General features: G+C 54.1%; 1 protein-coding gene across 1 annotated transcript; it reads right to left on the bottom strand.

Annotated features, from left to right (window-relative positions):
- Window positions 1-1,539: 1,539 nt before the first annotated feature.
- Window positions 1,540-13,522, bottom strand: LOC119958984 (muscarinic acetylcholine receptor M1-like). Its single transcript, XM_038787515.1, has 2 exons — window positions 13,401-13,522; window positions 1,540-3,730 (listed from the first exon to the last, which is right to left on the bottom strand). The coding sequence occupies exon 2, from the start codon at window positions 3,645-3,647 to the stop codon at window positions 2,094-2,096; it is 1,554 nt and encodes a 517-aa protein (XP_038643443.1). The 5' UTR covers window positions 3,648-3,730; window positions 13,401-13,522; the 3' UTR covers window positions 1,540-2,093.
- Window positions 13,523-16,695: the final 3,173 nt, after the last annotated feature.

Raw genomic sequence — 16,695 nt, forward strand, 5'->3', positions numbered from 1 at the left:
TAGAGATATCGATCTGGCTAAATAGAGATATCCGGGTAAATAGAGATATCGATCCGGGTAAATAGTGATATCGATCCGGGTAAATAGAGATATCGATCCGGGTAAATAGTGATATCGATATGGCTAAATAGAGATATCGATCTGGGTAAATAGAGATATCGATCCGGGTAAATAGAGATATCGATCCGGGTAAATAGAGATATCGATCCGGGTAAATAGAGATATCGATCCGGGTAAATAGAGATATCGATCCGGGTAAATAGAGATATCGATCTGGCTAAATAGAGATATCGATCCGGGTAAATAGTGATATCGATCTGGCTAAATAGAGATATCGATCTGGGTAAATAGACAGAGAATGAGATGAATCTTCAGACTGTGTGTAAATATTTTATTGTTGAAACATTGGCCGTTCTTTACATTGCCACAGCAAGGTGTACCTGACATGGAAAGCAGCATCAGCCTTTCACATACAATCAATATTTAACTTCACTTCCCCATAACGGAAATGCCTCTGTTACCTGTGAAACACTTTGGGGCATTCCTGAGATGGTGGATTGTTGCTGAAGGCACCACACTCGGTGGGAATATGAGTTGTGGGGAGGATGCAAGAAGACTTCAGGGGGCTTTGATAAGGCAAAGTGAAGACAGGATCCTGGCAGATGGAATATAGTGGCCTGGATTCTCCGCAGCCCCGCGGCAAAATCACGTTTAGCATGGGGGCGGAGAATCGACCTTCCCACCTATATCTGGGCTGGCACCGCTCTGTCCCCGGAGAATCGACCTTCCCACCTATATCTGGGCTGGTACCGCTCTTTAGGAAGGATAGGCAAAAAAAAAAAGCATTTGGGGTGGTGCTGATAATGGAGGAAGAAACCCAGAGGGTTGACAAAACTGATTCCTGGGATGGAGGGATTGTCCTGGGAGTAGGAAAGATTGACTAAATTGGGCCTTTTATTCTCTTGGTGGTTGGGAGTATGAGATGACCTCATTCAGACTGCGTACAGCGCTCGACAGGGTAGACGTGGGAAGGATGTCTCCCCCCGGCTGGGGGTTGTGGCGGAGTCTAAAACCAAGGGATACGGTGTCAAAATCAGTGGCAGGACATTTTGGGCTGACATGAGAGGTGCGTTGGTGAGGAATCTTTGGAATTCTGTCCCCAGAGGCTGTGGGAGCTCAATCACTGAGTCTGTTGAAGACTCAGATCGATACAGTTCCAGTTATTGAAGATATCAAGGGATGTGGGAATAGTGCAAGAAAATCATAGAATTTACAGTGCAGAAGGAGGCCATTCGGCCCATCACCGGCTCTTGGAAAGAGCACCCCACCCAAGGTCAACACCTCCACCCTATCCCTATAACCCAGTAACCCCACCCAACACTGAGGGCAATTTTGGACACTAAGGGCAATTTAGCATGGCCAATCCACCTAACCTGCACATCTTTGGACTGTGAGAGGAAACCGGAGCACCCGGAGGAAACCCACGCACACATGGGGAGGACGTGCAGACTCCACACAGACAGTGACCCAAGCCGGGAATCGAACCTGGGACTGTGGAGCTGTGAAGCAGTTGTGCTATCCACAATGCTGCCCAATGGCGTTGGTAATGATCAATACATCAGCAAGGAAGGTCTTTGCTGCGCATTGTGTCATTGCTGGGTGGGGCCTTCCTACTGGCAGAACGGCTGTACCTCTACCGAACACCTATTGCACTTCTGAAAACCGGCCAATTCATTGTCTGTGCTTTGGATTGTCCTTCAACAGGATGAGGCCATTCAGCCCCTCGAACCTGTTCTGCCAACGGTCAGTGCTCACGATGAGATGCTGGACACAGTGTAGGGTGGTCCCGGGCGGGCGGCGGGGGCTGGTGGTGGTTGTCAAGGAGAGAATCGCCTCCCCTGCAGACCCGTTCCTTACAAACTGGGGCCGTTGAACCCAGCAGCCGCCGCGATAGGCCCAGCCTCTCCGAACTAGTCCCCGGCATCGCACCGTGAGGATCCATTGACGTCCACCAACCACGGCAGCGTTCGCCATCGTATTTTCGGGATTCCTAATTGGGTTGGGTGGAGGACAGGAGGGTGGGGGTCTGAATCCTAGGTGGGTGTGGTCTTCCTCATTGCTTGTCTGAGGGCCCATTTCCTCTTGTCCCAGAAGCACAGTAGGAGCATCTTGAAGGTGACGCGGAACTCCCTGTTGCACAGGGCGTAGCACATGGGGTTAACAGTGCTGTTCAGGTAGCACAGCCAGTAACCCAAATGCCAGAGTCCCCTGGGTATGCAGCCTTCACAAAAGGCTGAAACCAGCACCATGATGTTATAGGGGCACCAGGTAACAAAGAAAGCCAGCAAGATGGCCGACAGGGTTTTCGCCGCCTTCTTTTCCTTAATGATAGTCCTCCTCCTCGGAACCACGCGGCTCTTGGGGTTGAAGGAACCGGCCAACGGTGCAGCCTTCGACAAGAGGGAGGAGCAAAACAGTTTTTTGAGTCCCTTGGGCGAGGAGCCATTGCCTGGCCTGGCCATCAGCTCCTGGCAAGTGAAGCTGCTTTCCTCCAGCTCCACCTCTTGCCCCGACTGACTGCTTCTCAGCAACGTCATGCTGACCGAGACGGCGGCATCCACGGTGGAGGCCGGATGGATTATCTGCCCGCCTGGTTTGATTAACACCGGCTGGGTGTGCAGGCAGCAGGGCCACAACGGTGTTCCCTCTGACCCTGGAGGACCGTCAGACGGCGGGGCTGCGGGCTCCGGCCTCATACTTTCAGAGCTGGCACAGCTGCTGTCGTCTTTCTCCCGGTCCACTTTGAGGAGGGACAGGTGGTTCCTGGTGAGGGCGGAGGACTCCCCATCCTCCCTGCAGAGCCGCTGAGCTCCTCCAGCGTCCTGGGACCTCGGGCAACTGTCGTTGCCCCGGTGGCTGCCCGTGGAGTTCCCGCTGTAGCTGTCCTCCCTTCCCTGGAGGGCGGCCAGCTCCTTGGTGCGCTGTGTGGTCTCGCTGTAGATGCGCCAGTACAGGACGGCCATGATGGTGACGGGCAGGTAGAAGGCAGCGATGGCCGTGCAGACGGTAATGGCGGGCATGGATAAGAACTGGATGGAGCAGCTACCTGGCTTCAGTGTCCGCTGGCCCAAGACGTGCTGATAGAGCAAGATGGCGGGAGCCCAGAGGATAAAGGAGATGCTCCAAGCCAGAACGATAATGATGACGGCTTTCCTTGGGGTTCGCTTGGCTCTGTACGTCAGCGGGCGGGTGATGGAGAAGTACCGGTCGAAGCTGATCACCAGGAGATTCATGACGGACGCGTTGCTGGCAACGTAGTCCAAGGTGAGCCAGAGGTCGCAGGCCACACTGCCCAACGCCCAGCGGTCCATGACAATGTAGGTGGTGTAAAGGTTCATGGACAGGGCGCCAATGATCAGGTCCGCATAGGCCAAGCTGAGGAGGAAATAGTTATTCACCGTCTTCAGCTGCCGGTTGAATTTGAAGGACAGGACCACCAGGATATTGCCGGTGATGGTCACCAAGGACAGGCTGGCGGACACCAGTGTCAACAACACCACCTCCCAGACCCTGTGACCACCCAGCGGATCGTAGCTGGAGTTCCCCAGAGAAACCGTCGGCAACAGAGTGACTGCCGGGAGGGTCATTGCCAAAGCTGAGCCATGTGGACAGTGTTCAAAGAAAGATCCTCACCGTCACCCATCCATCCGCCCAAAGTCAGAATACTCGTCTGAAAACAAAATCATTTGTGCGTTAATCGAAACGTTTGGACATCAATTCGCTCCCCGCTCCCCCCTCTCAAAACAGTATTGATACATGAACACATTCTGCTATATAGACTTTTACAACTCGGAAAGAGGACTTCTGCCCAGCGTGTCCCCACTGGATATCAAGCACCGATCTACTCTAAACCCGTTTTCCAGCACTCGACATGTAGCCGTGTCTGCTCTGGCATTTTGAGTGCTCATCGAAATTAAATGTGAGGGTCTCTGCCTCCACCACCCTTTCAGGCAGTGAGTTCCAGACTCCCAGCACCCTCTGGGTCAAGAAGCTTCCCTCAAATCCCCTCCACATCTCCTGCCCCTCACCTTAAATCTGTTCCCCCTGGTCATTGATCCCTCTACCAAGGGGGAAAGTTCCTCCCTGCCCACTCTATGTCCCTCATAATTTTATCCACCTCAATCAGGTCCCCCCACGCCCCGGCCTCCTCCGCTCCGAGGAAAACAACCCCAGCCTCTCTTCCCAGCCGATACGCTCCATCCCAGACAACATCCTGGTGAATTTCCTCTGCAGCCTTTCTAGTTCAACCATATCCTTGCTGTCGTGTGGCGATGAGAACGGAACAGTGTTCCAGCTTTGGCCGAATGAGTTTTATACAGCTCCCACCTAACAATCTAATAATAATATTTATTGTCTCCAGTCGGCTTACATTAACACTGCAGTGAAGTTACTGTGAAAAGCCCCTAGTCGCCACATTCCGGCGTCTGTTCGGGTACACTGAGGGAGAATTCAGAATGTCCAATTCACCTAACAGCACGTCTTTCGGGACTTGTGGGAGGAAACCGGAGCCCCCGGAGGAAAACCCACGCAGACACGGGGAGAACGTGCAGACTCCGCACAGACAGTGACCCAAGCCGGGACCCTGGCGCTGTGAAACAACAGTGCTAACCATTGTGCTACCGTGCTGCCCAACAAACTCCCTGTGGTAACGCAGGTTGATAGAGTGGTCAAGAAGGCATACAGCATGCTTGCCTTCATCGGACGGGGTATTGAGTACAAGAGTTGACAGGTCATGTTACAGTTGTATAGGACTTTGGTTCGGCCACATTTGGAATACTGCGTGCAGTTCTGGTCGCCACATTACCAGAAGGATGTGGATGCTTTGGAGAGGGTGCAGAGGAGGTTCACCAGGATGTTGCCTGGTATAGAGGGTGCTAGCTATGAAGAAAGGTTGAGTAGATTAGGATTGTTTTCGTTGGAAAGACGGAGGTTGAGGGGGGGATCTGATTGAGGTGTACAAAATTATGAGAGGTATGGACAGAGTGGATAGCAACAAGCTTTTTCCAAGAGTGGGGGTGTCAATTACAAGGGGTCAGGATTTCAAGGTGAGAGGGGGAAAGTTTAAGGGAGATGTGCGTGGAAAGTTTTTTACGCAGAGGGTGGTGGGTGCCTGGAATGCTTTACCAGCGGAGGTGGTAGAGGCGGGCACGATAGCATCATTTAAGATGCATCTGGACAGATATATGAACGGGCGGGAACGGAGGGAAGTAGACCTTGGAAAATAGGAGACAGGTTTAGATAAAGGATCTGGATCGGCGCAGGCTGGGAGGGCCGAAGGGCCTGTTCCTGTGCTGTAATTTTCTTTGTTTCTTCTTCAATGCCTTGGTTAATAAAGCCAAGTATCCCATAGGCCTTCTTGACCACCTTAACAACCAGCCCTGCTGTCTTCAGGGATCTGTGGACATGCAGCCCAAGGTCCCTCTGTTCCTCTGTACTTCCCAGGGACTGACCATTCATTGTATATTCCCTTTGCCTTGTTAGTCATCCCAAAATACATCACCTCACACTTTTCAGGGTTAAATTCCATTGGCCACTTCTGCCCATCTGCGACCAGGGACCCGGGTTCGATTCCCGGCCTGGGTCACTGTCTGTGCGGAGTCTGCACTTTCTCCCTGTGTCTGCGTGGGTTTCCTCCGGGTGCTCCGGTTTCCTCACACAAGACGTGCTTGTTGGGTGAATTGGACATTCTGAATTCTCTCTCAGTGTACCCGAACAGGCGGAATGTGGCGACTAGGGGCTTTTCACAGTAACTTCATTGCAGTGTTAATGTAAACCTACTTGTGACAATAATAAAGATTATTATTGATGGAAGGTGTCACAGAAATGCAAACAACAGGACCAATGTGCTCCTAACCCTGGGGCCGCTGGAAGAACAGAAGATTGTGATTCTGAGACTGGCCATCAGGAGGCGGTGTTGCGCGGATTACAGCTCAGTCTGTGAAGCAATGGGCTTTTATTTGCCCTCCTCCCACATTGTGACGTGTTGGTTTCATTTGTTTGTTCTACAGGGTTGGGCGGGTCGTGTGATGTTTGTTTCCTGACTGACCGGTCGGTGTAAACCTGTCTGTTAGCCGCATGATCGGCGTTCAGACGAGTCATTCTTCCTGGAAATCAGATGTGTCCCCGAACAGGTGCCGGAATGTGGCAATTCAGGGATTTTCACAGTAACTTCATTGCAGTGTTAATGGAAGCCTACTTGTGACACTCATAATAAATAATGAGTAATCCTGTTGGGGTGGGGCTGTGTGGGGGATCAAAGACGCAGGAACGGTCAGTGAGGGGTGCGTACAGTGCCAAATGGATTATTCCTGATTTGTTACCCCTAGCTCCCCTCCTACTCAGAGTGCCGCACTGTCAGAGGGTCAGTACTGAGGGAACGCTGCACTGTCAGAGGGTCAGTACTGAGGGAGTGCTGCACTGTCAGGGGGTCAGTACTGAGGGAGTGCCGCACTGTCAGAGGGTCAGTACTGAGGGAGTGCTGCACTGTCAGAGGGTCAGTACTGAGGGAGTGCCGCACTGTCAGAGGGTCAGTACTGAGGGAGCGCTGCACTGTCAGAGAGTCAGTACTGAGGGAGTGCCGCACTGTCAGAGGGTCAGTACTGAGGGAGCGCCGCACTGTCAGAGGGGTCAGTACTGAGGGAGTGCCGCACTGTCAGAGGGTCAGTACTGAGGGAGTGCCGCACTGTCAGAGGGTCAGTACTGAGGGAGTGCCGCACTGTCAGAGGGTCAGTACTGAGGGAGTGCCGCACTGTCAGAGGGTCAGTACTGAGCGAGTGCTGCACTGTCAGAGGGTCAGTACTGAGGGAGTGCCGCACTGTCAGAGGGTCAGTACTGAGGGAGTGCCGCACTGTCAGAGGGTCAGTACTGAGGGAGTGCTGCACTGTCAGAGGGTCAGTACTGAGGGAGTGCAGCACTGTCAGAGGGTCAGTACTGAGGGAGTGCTGCACTGTCAGAGGGTCAGTACTGAGGGAGTGCCGCACTGTCAGAGGGTCAGTACTGAGGGAGTGCTGCACTGTCAGAGGGTCAGTACTGAGGGAGTGCCGCACTGTTGGAGGGTCAGTACTGAGGGAGTGCCGCACTGTCAGAGGGTCAGTACTGAGGGAGTGCCGCACTGTCAGAGGGTCAGTACTGAGGGAGCGCCGCACTGTTGGAGGGTCAGTACTGAGGGAGTGCCGCACTGTCAGAGGGTCAGTACTGAGGGAGTGCCGCACTGTCAGAGGGTCAGTACTGAGGGAGTGCCGCACTGTCAGAGGGTCAGTACTGAGGGAGTGCCGCACTGTCAGAGGGTCAGTACTGAGGGAATGCCGCACTGTCAGAGGGTCAGTACTGAGGGAGTGCCGCACTGTCAGAGGGTCAGTACTGAGGGAGTGCTGCACTGTCAGAGGGTCAGTACTGAGGGAGTGCCGCACTGTCAGAGGGTCAGTACTGAGGGAGTGCTGCACTGTCAGAGGGTCAGTACTGAGGGAGTGCCGCACTGTCAGAGGGTCAGTACTGAGGGAGCTGGAAACTGGACACGTCAAGGAGGAAACCGGAGGAAGACTTGGGGTTCGAAATAGGGTGGAGATTCTGGAGCGAAGCACTGCACAGGGTCTACTCTACCTCCACATACGCGAGGCTCAACCTAACGCAGCTAAAAGTGGTACATAGAGCCCACTTGACCAGAATCCGAATGAGCAGGTTCTTCCCGGAGGTGGAGGATAGATGTGAACGGTGCCAAGGAGGCCTGGCCAACCACGCCCACATGTTCTGGTCTTGCCCCAGACTTGCTGGGTGCTGGACAGCCTTCTTCGAGGCAATGTCCAAGCTGGTGGGGATGAGAGTGGAGTCATGCCTGAAAGTGTCGGGCTTCGGGGTATCAGACCAGCCAGATCTCTTCATGGGGAGGAGGGCGGAGAAACAGAAAAAGGCACCACCCAGGTGCCCTCCACCCTAGAAAGAGTAAATAGAAGGGGGGGGGGGGTGAGGTAAAAGCCGCTGTCCTCTGACATATTTCCCAGACCCTTTGTGTTTTGATTTGCTGCATATATACCTGTATTATATCATGTTCAAAACCGAACAAAAAACATCTAAAAAAAAGAAGGTATGGGACAGGGTTGGGGAGCGCTGGGTCTAAGTGGGGTTCTCTTTACAAGGGCCAGTGCAGACTCAATGGGCCGAATGGCCTCCTTCTGCACTGCCGTGATTCTAAGTTACAAAGCCAGTGTCCGGGTTGGATGGGACAAGCCCTTTGTCCACCTCCTTGCTCGTTCTCAACAATTCAAGTTCAAATTGAATGCGATTCAGGTTCCCTCCGGTGAAGCACTTTCGGCCCAAGCTGACGGCAACGGGCGTTGCCCCTGGGCCTTGACCTTAGCCATGAGGTGAGGTGGTGACTCTGATGGGAACGGGCGTTGCCCCTGGGCCTTGACCTTAGCCATGAGGTGAGGCGGTGGCTCTGATGGGAACGGGCGTTGCCCCTGGGCCTTGACCTTAGCCATGAGGTGAGGCGGTGGCTCTGACGGGAACGGGCGTTGCCCCTGGGCCTTGACCTTAGCCATGAGGTGAGGCGGTGGCTCTGACGGGAACGGGCGTTGCCCCTGGGCCTTGACCTTAGCCATGAGGTGAGGTGGTGGCTCTGATGGGAACGGGTGTAGCCTCTGGGCCTTGACCTTAGCCATGAGGTGAGGTGGTGGCTCTGACAGGAACGGGCGTTGCCCCTGGGCCTTGACCTTAGCCATGAGGTGAGGTGGTGGCTCTGATGGGAACGGGTGTAGCCTCTGGGCCTTGACCTTAGCCATGAGGTGAGGTGGTGGCTCTGACAGGAACGGGCATTGCCCCTGGGCCTCGACCTTAGCCATGAGGTGAGGTGGTGACTCTGACGGGAACGGGTGTTGCCCCTGGGCCTTGACCTTAGCCATGAGGTGAGGTGGTGGCTCTGATGTAAACTGGGCGTTTCCCTCGCCGTGTTTACTGCTTTTTGCAGCCTGTTTACTCAGCAGCATCGAAGAATCAAACTCAGTAGCTGTGCGGTAATCCTTGTGTACGGAAGGGCAGCACGGCGGCACAGTGGTTAGCATTGCTGCCTGCGACACTGAGGACCCGGGTTCGAATCCCGGCCCTGGGTCACTCTGAGTTTGCACATTCTCCCCGTATCTGCGTGGGTTTCGCCCCCACAACCCAAAAGATGTGCCGGGTAGGTGGATTGGCCGCGCTAAATTGCCCCTTAATTGGTAAAAATTGGGCACTCTAAATTTTTTTTTAAAATTCCTTATAAGAACATAAGAACTAGGAGCAGGAGTAGGCCATCTGGCCCCTCGAGCCTGCTCCGCCTTTCAATTAGATCATGGCTGATCTTTTGTGGACTCAGCTCCACTTTCCGGCCCGAACACCATAACCCTTAATCCCTTTATTCTTCAAAAAACTATCTATCTTTACCTTAAAAACATGTAATGAAGGAGCCTCAACTGCTTCACTGGGCAAGGAATTCCATAGATTCCCAACCCTTTGGGTGAAGAAGTTCCTCCTAAACTCAGTCCTAAATCTACTTCCCCTTATTTTGAGGCTATGCCCCCTAGTTCTGCTGTCACCCGCCAGTGGAAACAACCTGCCCGCATCTATCCTATCTATTCCCTTCATAATTTTAAATGTTTCTATAAGATCCCCCCTCATCCTTCTAAATTCCAATGAGTACAGTCCCAGTCTACTCAACCTCTCCTCATAATCCAACCCCTTCAGCTCTGGGATTAACCGAGTGAATCTCCTCTGCACACCCTCCAGCGCCAGTACGTCCTTTCTCAAGTAAGGAGACCAAAACTGAACACAATACCCCAGGTGTGGCCTCACTAACACCTTATACAATTGCAACATAACCTCCCTAGTCTTATGTACGGAGGGACCTAGGGGCTGGTTTAGCTCAGTGGGCTAGACGGCTGGTTTGTAATGCAGAACAAGGCCAGCAGCGGGAGCTCAATCCCCATACCAGCTGAGAATTCTGAATTCTCCCAAACAGGCGCTGGAACGAGATGTGCAGGTTAGGCGGCTTGGCCATTCTAAATTGCCCTTAGTGTCCAAAACGGTTAGGTTGGGTTACGGGGATGAAGGGGACAGGGGGGGAGGCGTGGGGCTTAGGTAGGGTGCTCATTCCAAGGGCCGGTGCAGGCTCGATGGGCTGAATGGCCTCCTTCTGCACTGTAAATTCTATGATTCCATGATTAGGGGCTTTTCACAGTAACTTCATTGCAGTGTTAATGTAAGCCTACTTGTGACAATAAAGGTTATTTATCTGTTAAATTGTCACAGAGAGTCGAGGGCTGTGCAGGTTGGGTTACAGGGATTGGGCGGGTAGAGTGTTTGGAGGCTCGATGCAGACCCAATGGGCCGAATGGCCTCCTTCTGTTGGGGATTGTACGATTCGATGAAAACCTCGCCTGCGGAGGGCTTTTGGCTTGAAGGGTCCGATACTCCAATGAAACTACAGTCAGATCCACTACTTCTGGCCCCCATGATGTAGAAACCTGCGACACCCAGCAACAACACAAAGGGGCTGGTGTGCTGGCTGGAATGGCCGCAGGCTATTACACCAGGTAAACAAGAGCTTGATGGACGGACTGATTGGATACAGTTTCCAAAGAGCCAGCACAGATGGACTGAATGGGCTCCTTGGCAAAGTCTGATTCAGTCAAACAGGGCTGGGAGCTGTGCCAGAGGAGGTTCCAGCTCCTGGCCCACTGCGATTCCAGCTCCAAGTCCACTTCAGCGGCCTCCGAGGTTACTTACAGGCATCCCTGAACCCCCCCAATGCCGCAGCCTCCTTACCCCAAACCCAGCCTGGGACCATCACTGATAGCTCACCCAGCCACAATCTCACCGGCGGCGTTCAGATGTGACCCTGGCCTATGTCCTGGAACCAGTCTGGCTGGTGGGTAGGTTCAGTAAGAAAGTCTTACAATACCACGTTAAAGTCCAACAGGTTCGTTGGGAATCATTGTAGTGATCTCTATTTGTGCATGTACCCTAACCCTAATGTGTAATCAGTAGCACTACATGATCACTAGAGGGCCGGACCAACAGGGGTATAAAAGGCAACCACATTGGGTCTCTCTCTCTCTCTTGGGTGCACTGTGACCAGGGCAGTAGCTCTGTAACCTCCTCCAGCCTTACACCCCTCCCTATCTCTGTAACCTCCTCCAGCCCCTACACCCCTCCCTATCTCTGTAACCTCCTCCAGCCCCTACACCCCTCCCTATCTCTGTAACCTCCTCCAGCCTTACACCCCTCCCTATCTCTGTAACCTCCTCCAGCCCCTACAACCCTCCCTATCTCTGTAACATCCTCCAGCCCCTACACCCCCTCCCTATCTCTGTAACATCCTCCAGCCCCTACAACCCTCCCTATCTCTGTATCCCCTCCAGTCCCTACAACCCTCCCTATCTCTGTAACCTCCTCCAGCCCCTACAACCCTCCCTATCTCTGTAACCTCCTCCAGCCCCTACAACCCTCCCTATCTCTGTAACCTCCTCCAGCCCCTACAACCCTCCCTATCTCTGTATCCTCCTCCAGTCCCTACAACCCTCCCTATCTCTGTATCCTCCTCCAGTCCCTACAATCCTCCCTATTTCTGTAACCTCCTCCAGCCTTACACCCCTCCCTATCTCTGTAACCTCCTCCAGCCCCTACACCCCTCCCTATCTCTGTAACCTCCTCCAGCCCCTACAACCCTCCCTATCTCTGTATCCTCCTCCCATCCCTACACCCCTCTCTATCTCTGTAACCTCCTACACCCCCTCCCTATCTCTGTAACCTCCTCCAGCCCCTACAACCCTCCCTATCTCTGTATCCTCCTCCAGTCCCTACAACCCTCCCCATCTCTGTAACCTCCTCCAGCCCCTACAACCCTCCCTATCTCTGTAACCTCCTCCAGCCCCTACAACCCTCCCTATCTCTGTAACCTCCTCCAGCCCCTACAACCCTCCCTATCTCTGTAACCTCCTCCAGCCCCTACAACCCTCCCTATCTCTGTAACCTCCTCCAGCAACTAGAACCCTCCCTATCTCTGTAACCTCCTCCAGTCCCTACAACCCTCCCTATCTGTAACCTCCTCCAGCCCCTACACCCCTCCCTATCTCTGTAACCTCCTCCAGTCCCTACAACCCTCCCTATCTCTGTAACCCCCTCCAGCCCCTACAACCCTCCGAGATCTCTGCGCGTCTCCAAATCCGGCCCCTTGAAGAATTCCCCATTCCCATCGCTCCACCATTGGCGGCCGTGCCTTCTCGAGATTGGGGTTTGGAAATACCCGTGTGGAATCTGGATTCCGGTGAGATCGGTTGGCTGGCAGTGTAATAACCATCAGGGGATTGGAGGAAAAATCTACAGAAGTAGATCTGAATTTACTGACAACATCATCGTATGAGATATATTTCGTAGCTTGTTATCCTTAAATTCAGTGTAGATTTGTGAAGATAAGTGGGCGTGGAGGAGTATTGCATTGTAATCAAACTTTCCATGTTTAATAAGTATTTATTTGTTGATAAGATTGTCTGTTCATCCACAATTTCTAAAAATGTTATGTCCTTTGCAGCCAGGGTTCCATTCTAGAACCTTTCTAATAATAATCTTTATTGCCACAAGTAGGCTGACATTAACACTGCAATGACGGGCTGGTTTAGCTCACTCGGCTAAATCGCTGGCTTTGAAAGCAGGCCAAGCAGGCCAGCAGCACGGTTCGATTCCCGTACCAGCCTCCCCGAATAGGCGCCGGAATGTGGCGACTAGGGGCTTTTCACAGTAACTTAATTTGAAGCATACTCGTGACAATAAGTGATTTCATTTCATTTCAAGTTACACATTCCGGCGCCTGTTCGGGTACACAGAGGTAGAATTCACCTCACAGCACGTCTTTCGGGACTTGTGGGAGGAAACCGGAGCACCCGGAGGAAACCCACGCAGACACGGGGAGAACGTGCAGACTCCACACAGAGAGTGACCCAAGCCGGGACCCTGGTGCTGTGAAGCAACAGTGCTACCGTGCTGCCCAACAAACTCCCTATCTCTGTATCCTCCTCCAGTCCCTACAACCCTCCCTATCTCTCTAACCTCCTCCAGCTCTTACACCCCTCCCTATCTCTGTAACCTCCTCCAGCCCCTACACCCCCTCCCTATCTCTGTAACCTCCTCCAGCCCCTACAACCCTCCCTATCTCTGTAACCATCTCCAGTCCAAACTAGCCTCTCTGACTGAGCTGTTGCCTGTCTGTCACTATTGTATCCGAGGTGTTTTTGGGCCAGGTTCTGTCGGAGTGAAGCCGCTATGAAGCAACTTTGGGCGTTTAACTGAGTTTGAGAATTGCGTAACGCTGTTACCTGCAGTATTGAATCTCCATTCTCAGGATGACTGTGGTCGGGGACAGGTAAGGGCAGGTTCAGAGTTAGTAATCCCTTCGAGCAGTCCCTTGGAATCACTGCTGAAATCAGCCTGTCTCCGATCTGACACTGGTGGGTGTGCTCACAGATAACAGCAGCACTCCTTCAATCTCCACATCCTCCAGCGATTTGTGAACTCAACGTGCTCCGGGCTGGGCGTGGCTCCCAATATCTCTCACTGTACAAATATCCTCTCAAATACACTGCTCGACAATTATACATACACACTCACACACTATAGACACACACACCCACACACCACAGACACACACCCAGAGGGTCAGTAGGGGCTGGTTTAGCACACGGCTAAATCGCTGGCTTTGCCAGCAGCACGGGTTCAATTCCCGTACCAGCCTCCCCGAACAGGCGCCGGAATGTGGCGACTAGGGGCTTTTCACAGCAACTTCATTTGAAGCCTATTCGTGACAGTAAAGGATTTACATTTTCATTTTTCATTTCAGTACTGAGGGAGTGCCACACTGTCAGAGGGTCAGTACTGAGGAAGTGCTGCGCTGTCAGAGGGTCAGTACTGAGGGAGTGCCGCACTGTCAGAGGGTCAGTACTGAGGGAGTGCCGCACTGTCAGAGGGTCAGTACTGAGGGAGTGCCGCACTGTCAGATGGTCAGTACTGAGGGAGTGCCGCACTGTCAGAGGGTCAGTACTGAGGGAGTGCCACACTGTCAGAGGGTCAGTACTGAGGGGGCCCCGCACTGTCAGAGGGGTCAGTACTGAGGGAGTGCCGCACTGTCAGAGGGTCAGTACTGACGGAGTGCCGCACTGTCAGAGGGTCAGTACTGAAGGATGCCGCACTGTCAGAGGGTCAGTACTGAGGGAGTGCTGCACTGTCAGAGGGTCAGTACTGAGGGAGTGCCGCACTGTCAGATGGTCAGTACTGAGGGAGTGCCGCACTGTCAGAGGGTCAGTACTGAGGGGGCCCCGCACTGTCAGAGGGTCAGTACTGAGGGAGTGCCGCACTGTCAGAGGGTCAGTACTGACGGAGTGCCGCACTGTCAGAGGGTCAGTACTGAGGGAGTGCCGCACTGTCAGAGGGTCAGTACTGAGGGAGTGCCGCACTGTCAGAGGGTCAGTACTGAGGGAGTGCCGCACTGTCAGAGGGTCAGTACTGAGGGAGTGCCGCACTGTCAGAGGGTCAGTACTGACGGAGTGCCGCACTGTCAGAGGGTCAGTACTGAGGGAGTGCCGCACTGTCAGAGGGTCAGTACTGAGGGAGTGCCGCACTGTCAGAGGGTCAGTACTGAGGGAGTGCTGTACTGTCAGAGGGTCAGTACTGAGGGAGTGCCTCACTGTCAAGAGGGTCAGTACTGAGGGAGTACCGCACTGTCAGAGGGTCAGTACTGAGGAAGTGCCGCACTGTCAGAGGGTCAGTACTGAGGGGGCCCCGCACTGTCAGAGGGTCAGTACTGAGGGAGTGCCGCACTGTCAGAGGGTCAGTACTGAGGGAGTGCCGCACTGTCAGAGGGTCAGTACTGAGGGAGTGCCGCACTGTCAGAGGGTCAGTACTGAGGGATGCCGCACTGTCAGAAGATCAGTACTGAGGGAGCGCCGCACTGTCAGAGGCTCAGTATAGAGGGGATGCTGCACTGTCAGAAGGTCAGTACTGAGGGAGTGCCGCACTGTCAGAGGGTCAGTACTGAGGGAGTGCCGCACTGTCAGAGGGTCAGTACTGAGGGAGTGCCGCACTGTGAGAGGGTCAGTACTGAGGGAGTGCCGCACTGTCAGAGGGTCAGTACTGAGTGAGTGCTGCACTGTCAGAGGGTCAGTACTGAGTGAGTGCTGCACTGTCAGAGGGTCAGTAATGAGGGAGTGCCGCACTGTCAGAGGGTCAGTACTGAGGGAGTGCCGCAATGTCAGAGGGTCAGTACTGAGGGAGTGCCGCACTGTCAGAGGGTCAGTACTGAGGGAGTGCTGCACTGTCAGAGGGTCAGTACTGAGGGAGCGCCGCACTGTCAGAGGGTCAGTACTGAGGGAGTGCCGCACTGTCAGAGGGTCAGTACTGAGGGAGTGCCGCACTGTCAGAAATCAGTACTGAGGGAGTGCCTCACTGTCAGAGGGTCAGTACTGAGGGTGTGTTGCACTGTCAGAGGATCAGTACTGAGGGAGTGCCGCACTGTCAGAGGCTCAGTACTGAGGGAGTGCCGCACAGTCAGAGGGTCAGTGCTGAGGGAGTGCCGCACTGTCAGAGGGTCAGTGCTGAGGGAGTGCCGCATTGTCAGAGGGTCAGTGCTGAGGGAGTGCCGCACTGTCAGAGGGTCAGCACTGAGGGAGTGCCGCACTGTCAGAGGGTCAGTGCTGAGGGAGTGCTGCACCGTCAGAGGGTCAGTACTGAGGGAGTGCCGCACTGTCAGAGGGTCAGTACTGAGGGAGTGCCGCACTGTCAGAGGGTCAGGTACTGAGGGAGTGCTGCACTGTCAGAGGGTCAGTACTGAGGGAGTGCCGCACTGTCAGAGGGTCAGTACTGAGGGAGTGCTGCACTGTCAGAGGGTCAGTACTGAGGGAGGCCGCACTGTCAGAGGGTCAGTACTGAGGGAGTGCCGCATTGTCAGAGGGTCAGTACTGAGGGAGTGCCGCACTGTGAGAGGGTCAGTACTGAGGGAGTGCCGCACTGTCAGAGGGTCAGTACTGAGTGAGTGCTGCACTGTCAGAGGGTCAGTACTGAGGGAGTGCCGCACTGTCAGAGGGTCAGTACTGAGGGAGTGCCGCACTGTCAGAGGGTCAGTACTGAGGGAGTGCCGCACTGTCAGAGGGTCAGTACTGAGGGAGTGCTGCACTGTCAGAGGGTCAGTACTGAGGGAGCGCCGCACTGTCAGAGGGTCAGTACTGAGGGAGTGCCGGACTGTCAGAGGGTCAGTACTGAGGGAGTGCCGCACTGTCAGAAATCAGTACTGAGGGAGTGCCTCACTGTCAGAGGGTCAGTACTGAGGGTGTGTTGCACTGTCAGAGGATCAGTACTGAGGGAGTGCCACACTGTCAGAGGCTCAGTACTGAGGGAGTGCCGCACAGTCAGAGGGTCAGTGCTGAGGGAGTGCCGCACTGTCAGAGGGTCAGTGCTGAGGGAGTGCCGCACTGTCAGAGGGTCAGTGCTGAGGGAGTGCCGCACTGTCAGAGGGTCAGCACTGAGGGAGTGCCGCACTGTCAGAGGGTCAGTGCTGAGGGAGTGCCGCACTGTCAGAGGGTCAGTACTGAGGGAGTGCTGCACTGTCAGAGGGTCAGTACT

The sequence above is a fragment of the Scyliorhinus canicula genome, chromosome 31 (genome assembly GCF_902713615.1).
Source record: "Scyliorhinus canicula chromosome 31, sScyCan1.1, whole genome shotgun sequence".
NCBI classification, from domain to species: domain Eukaryota; kingdom Metazoa; phylum Chordata; class Chondrichthyes; order Carcharhiniformes; family Scyliorhinidae; genus Scyliorhinus; species Scyliorhinus canicula.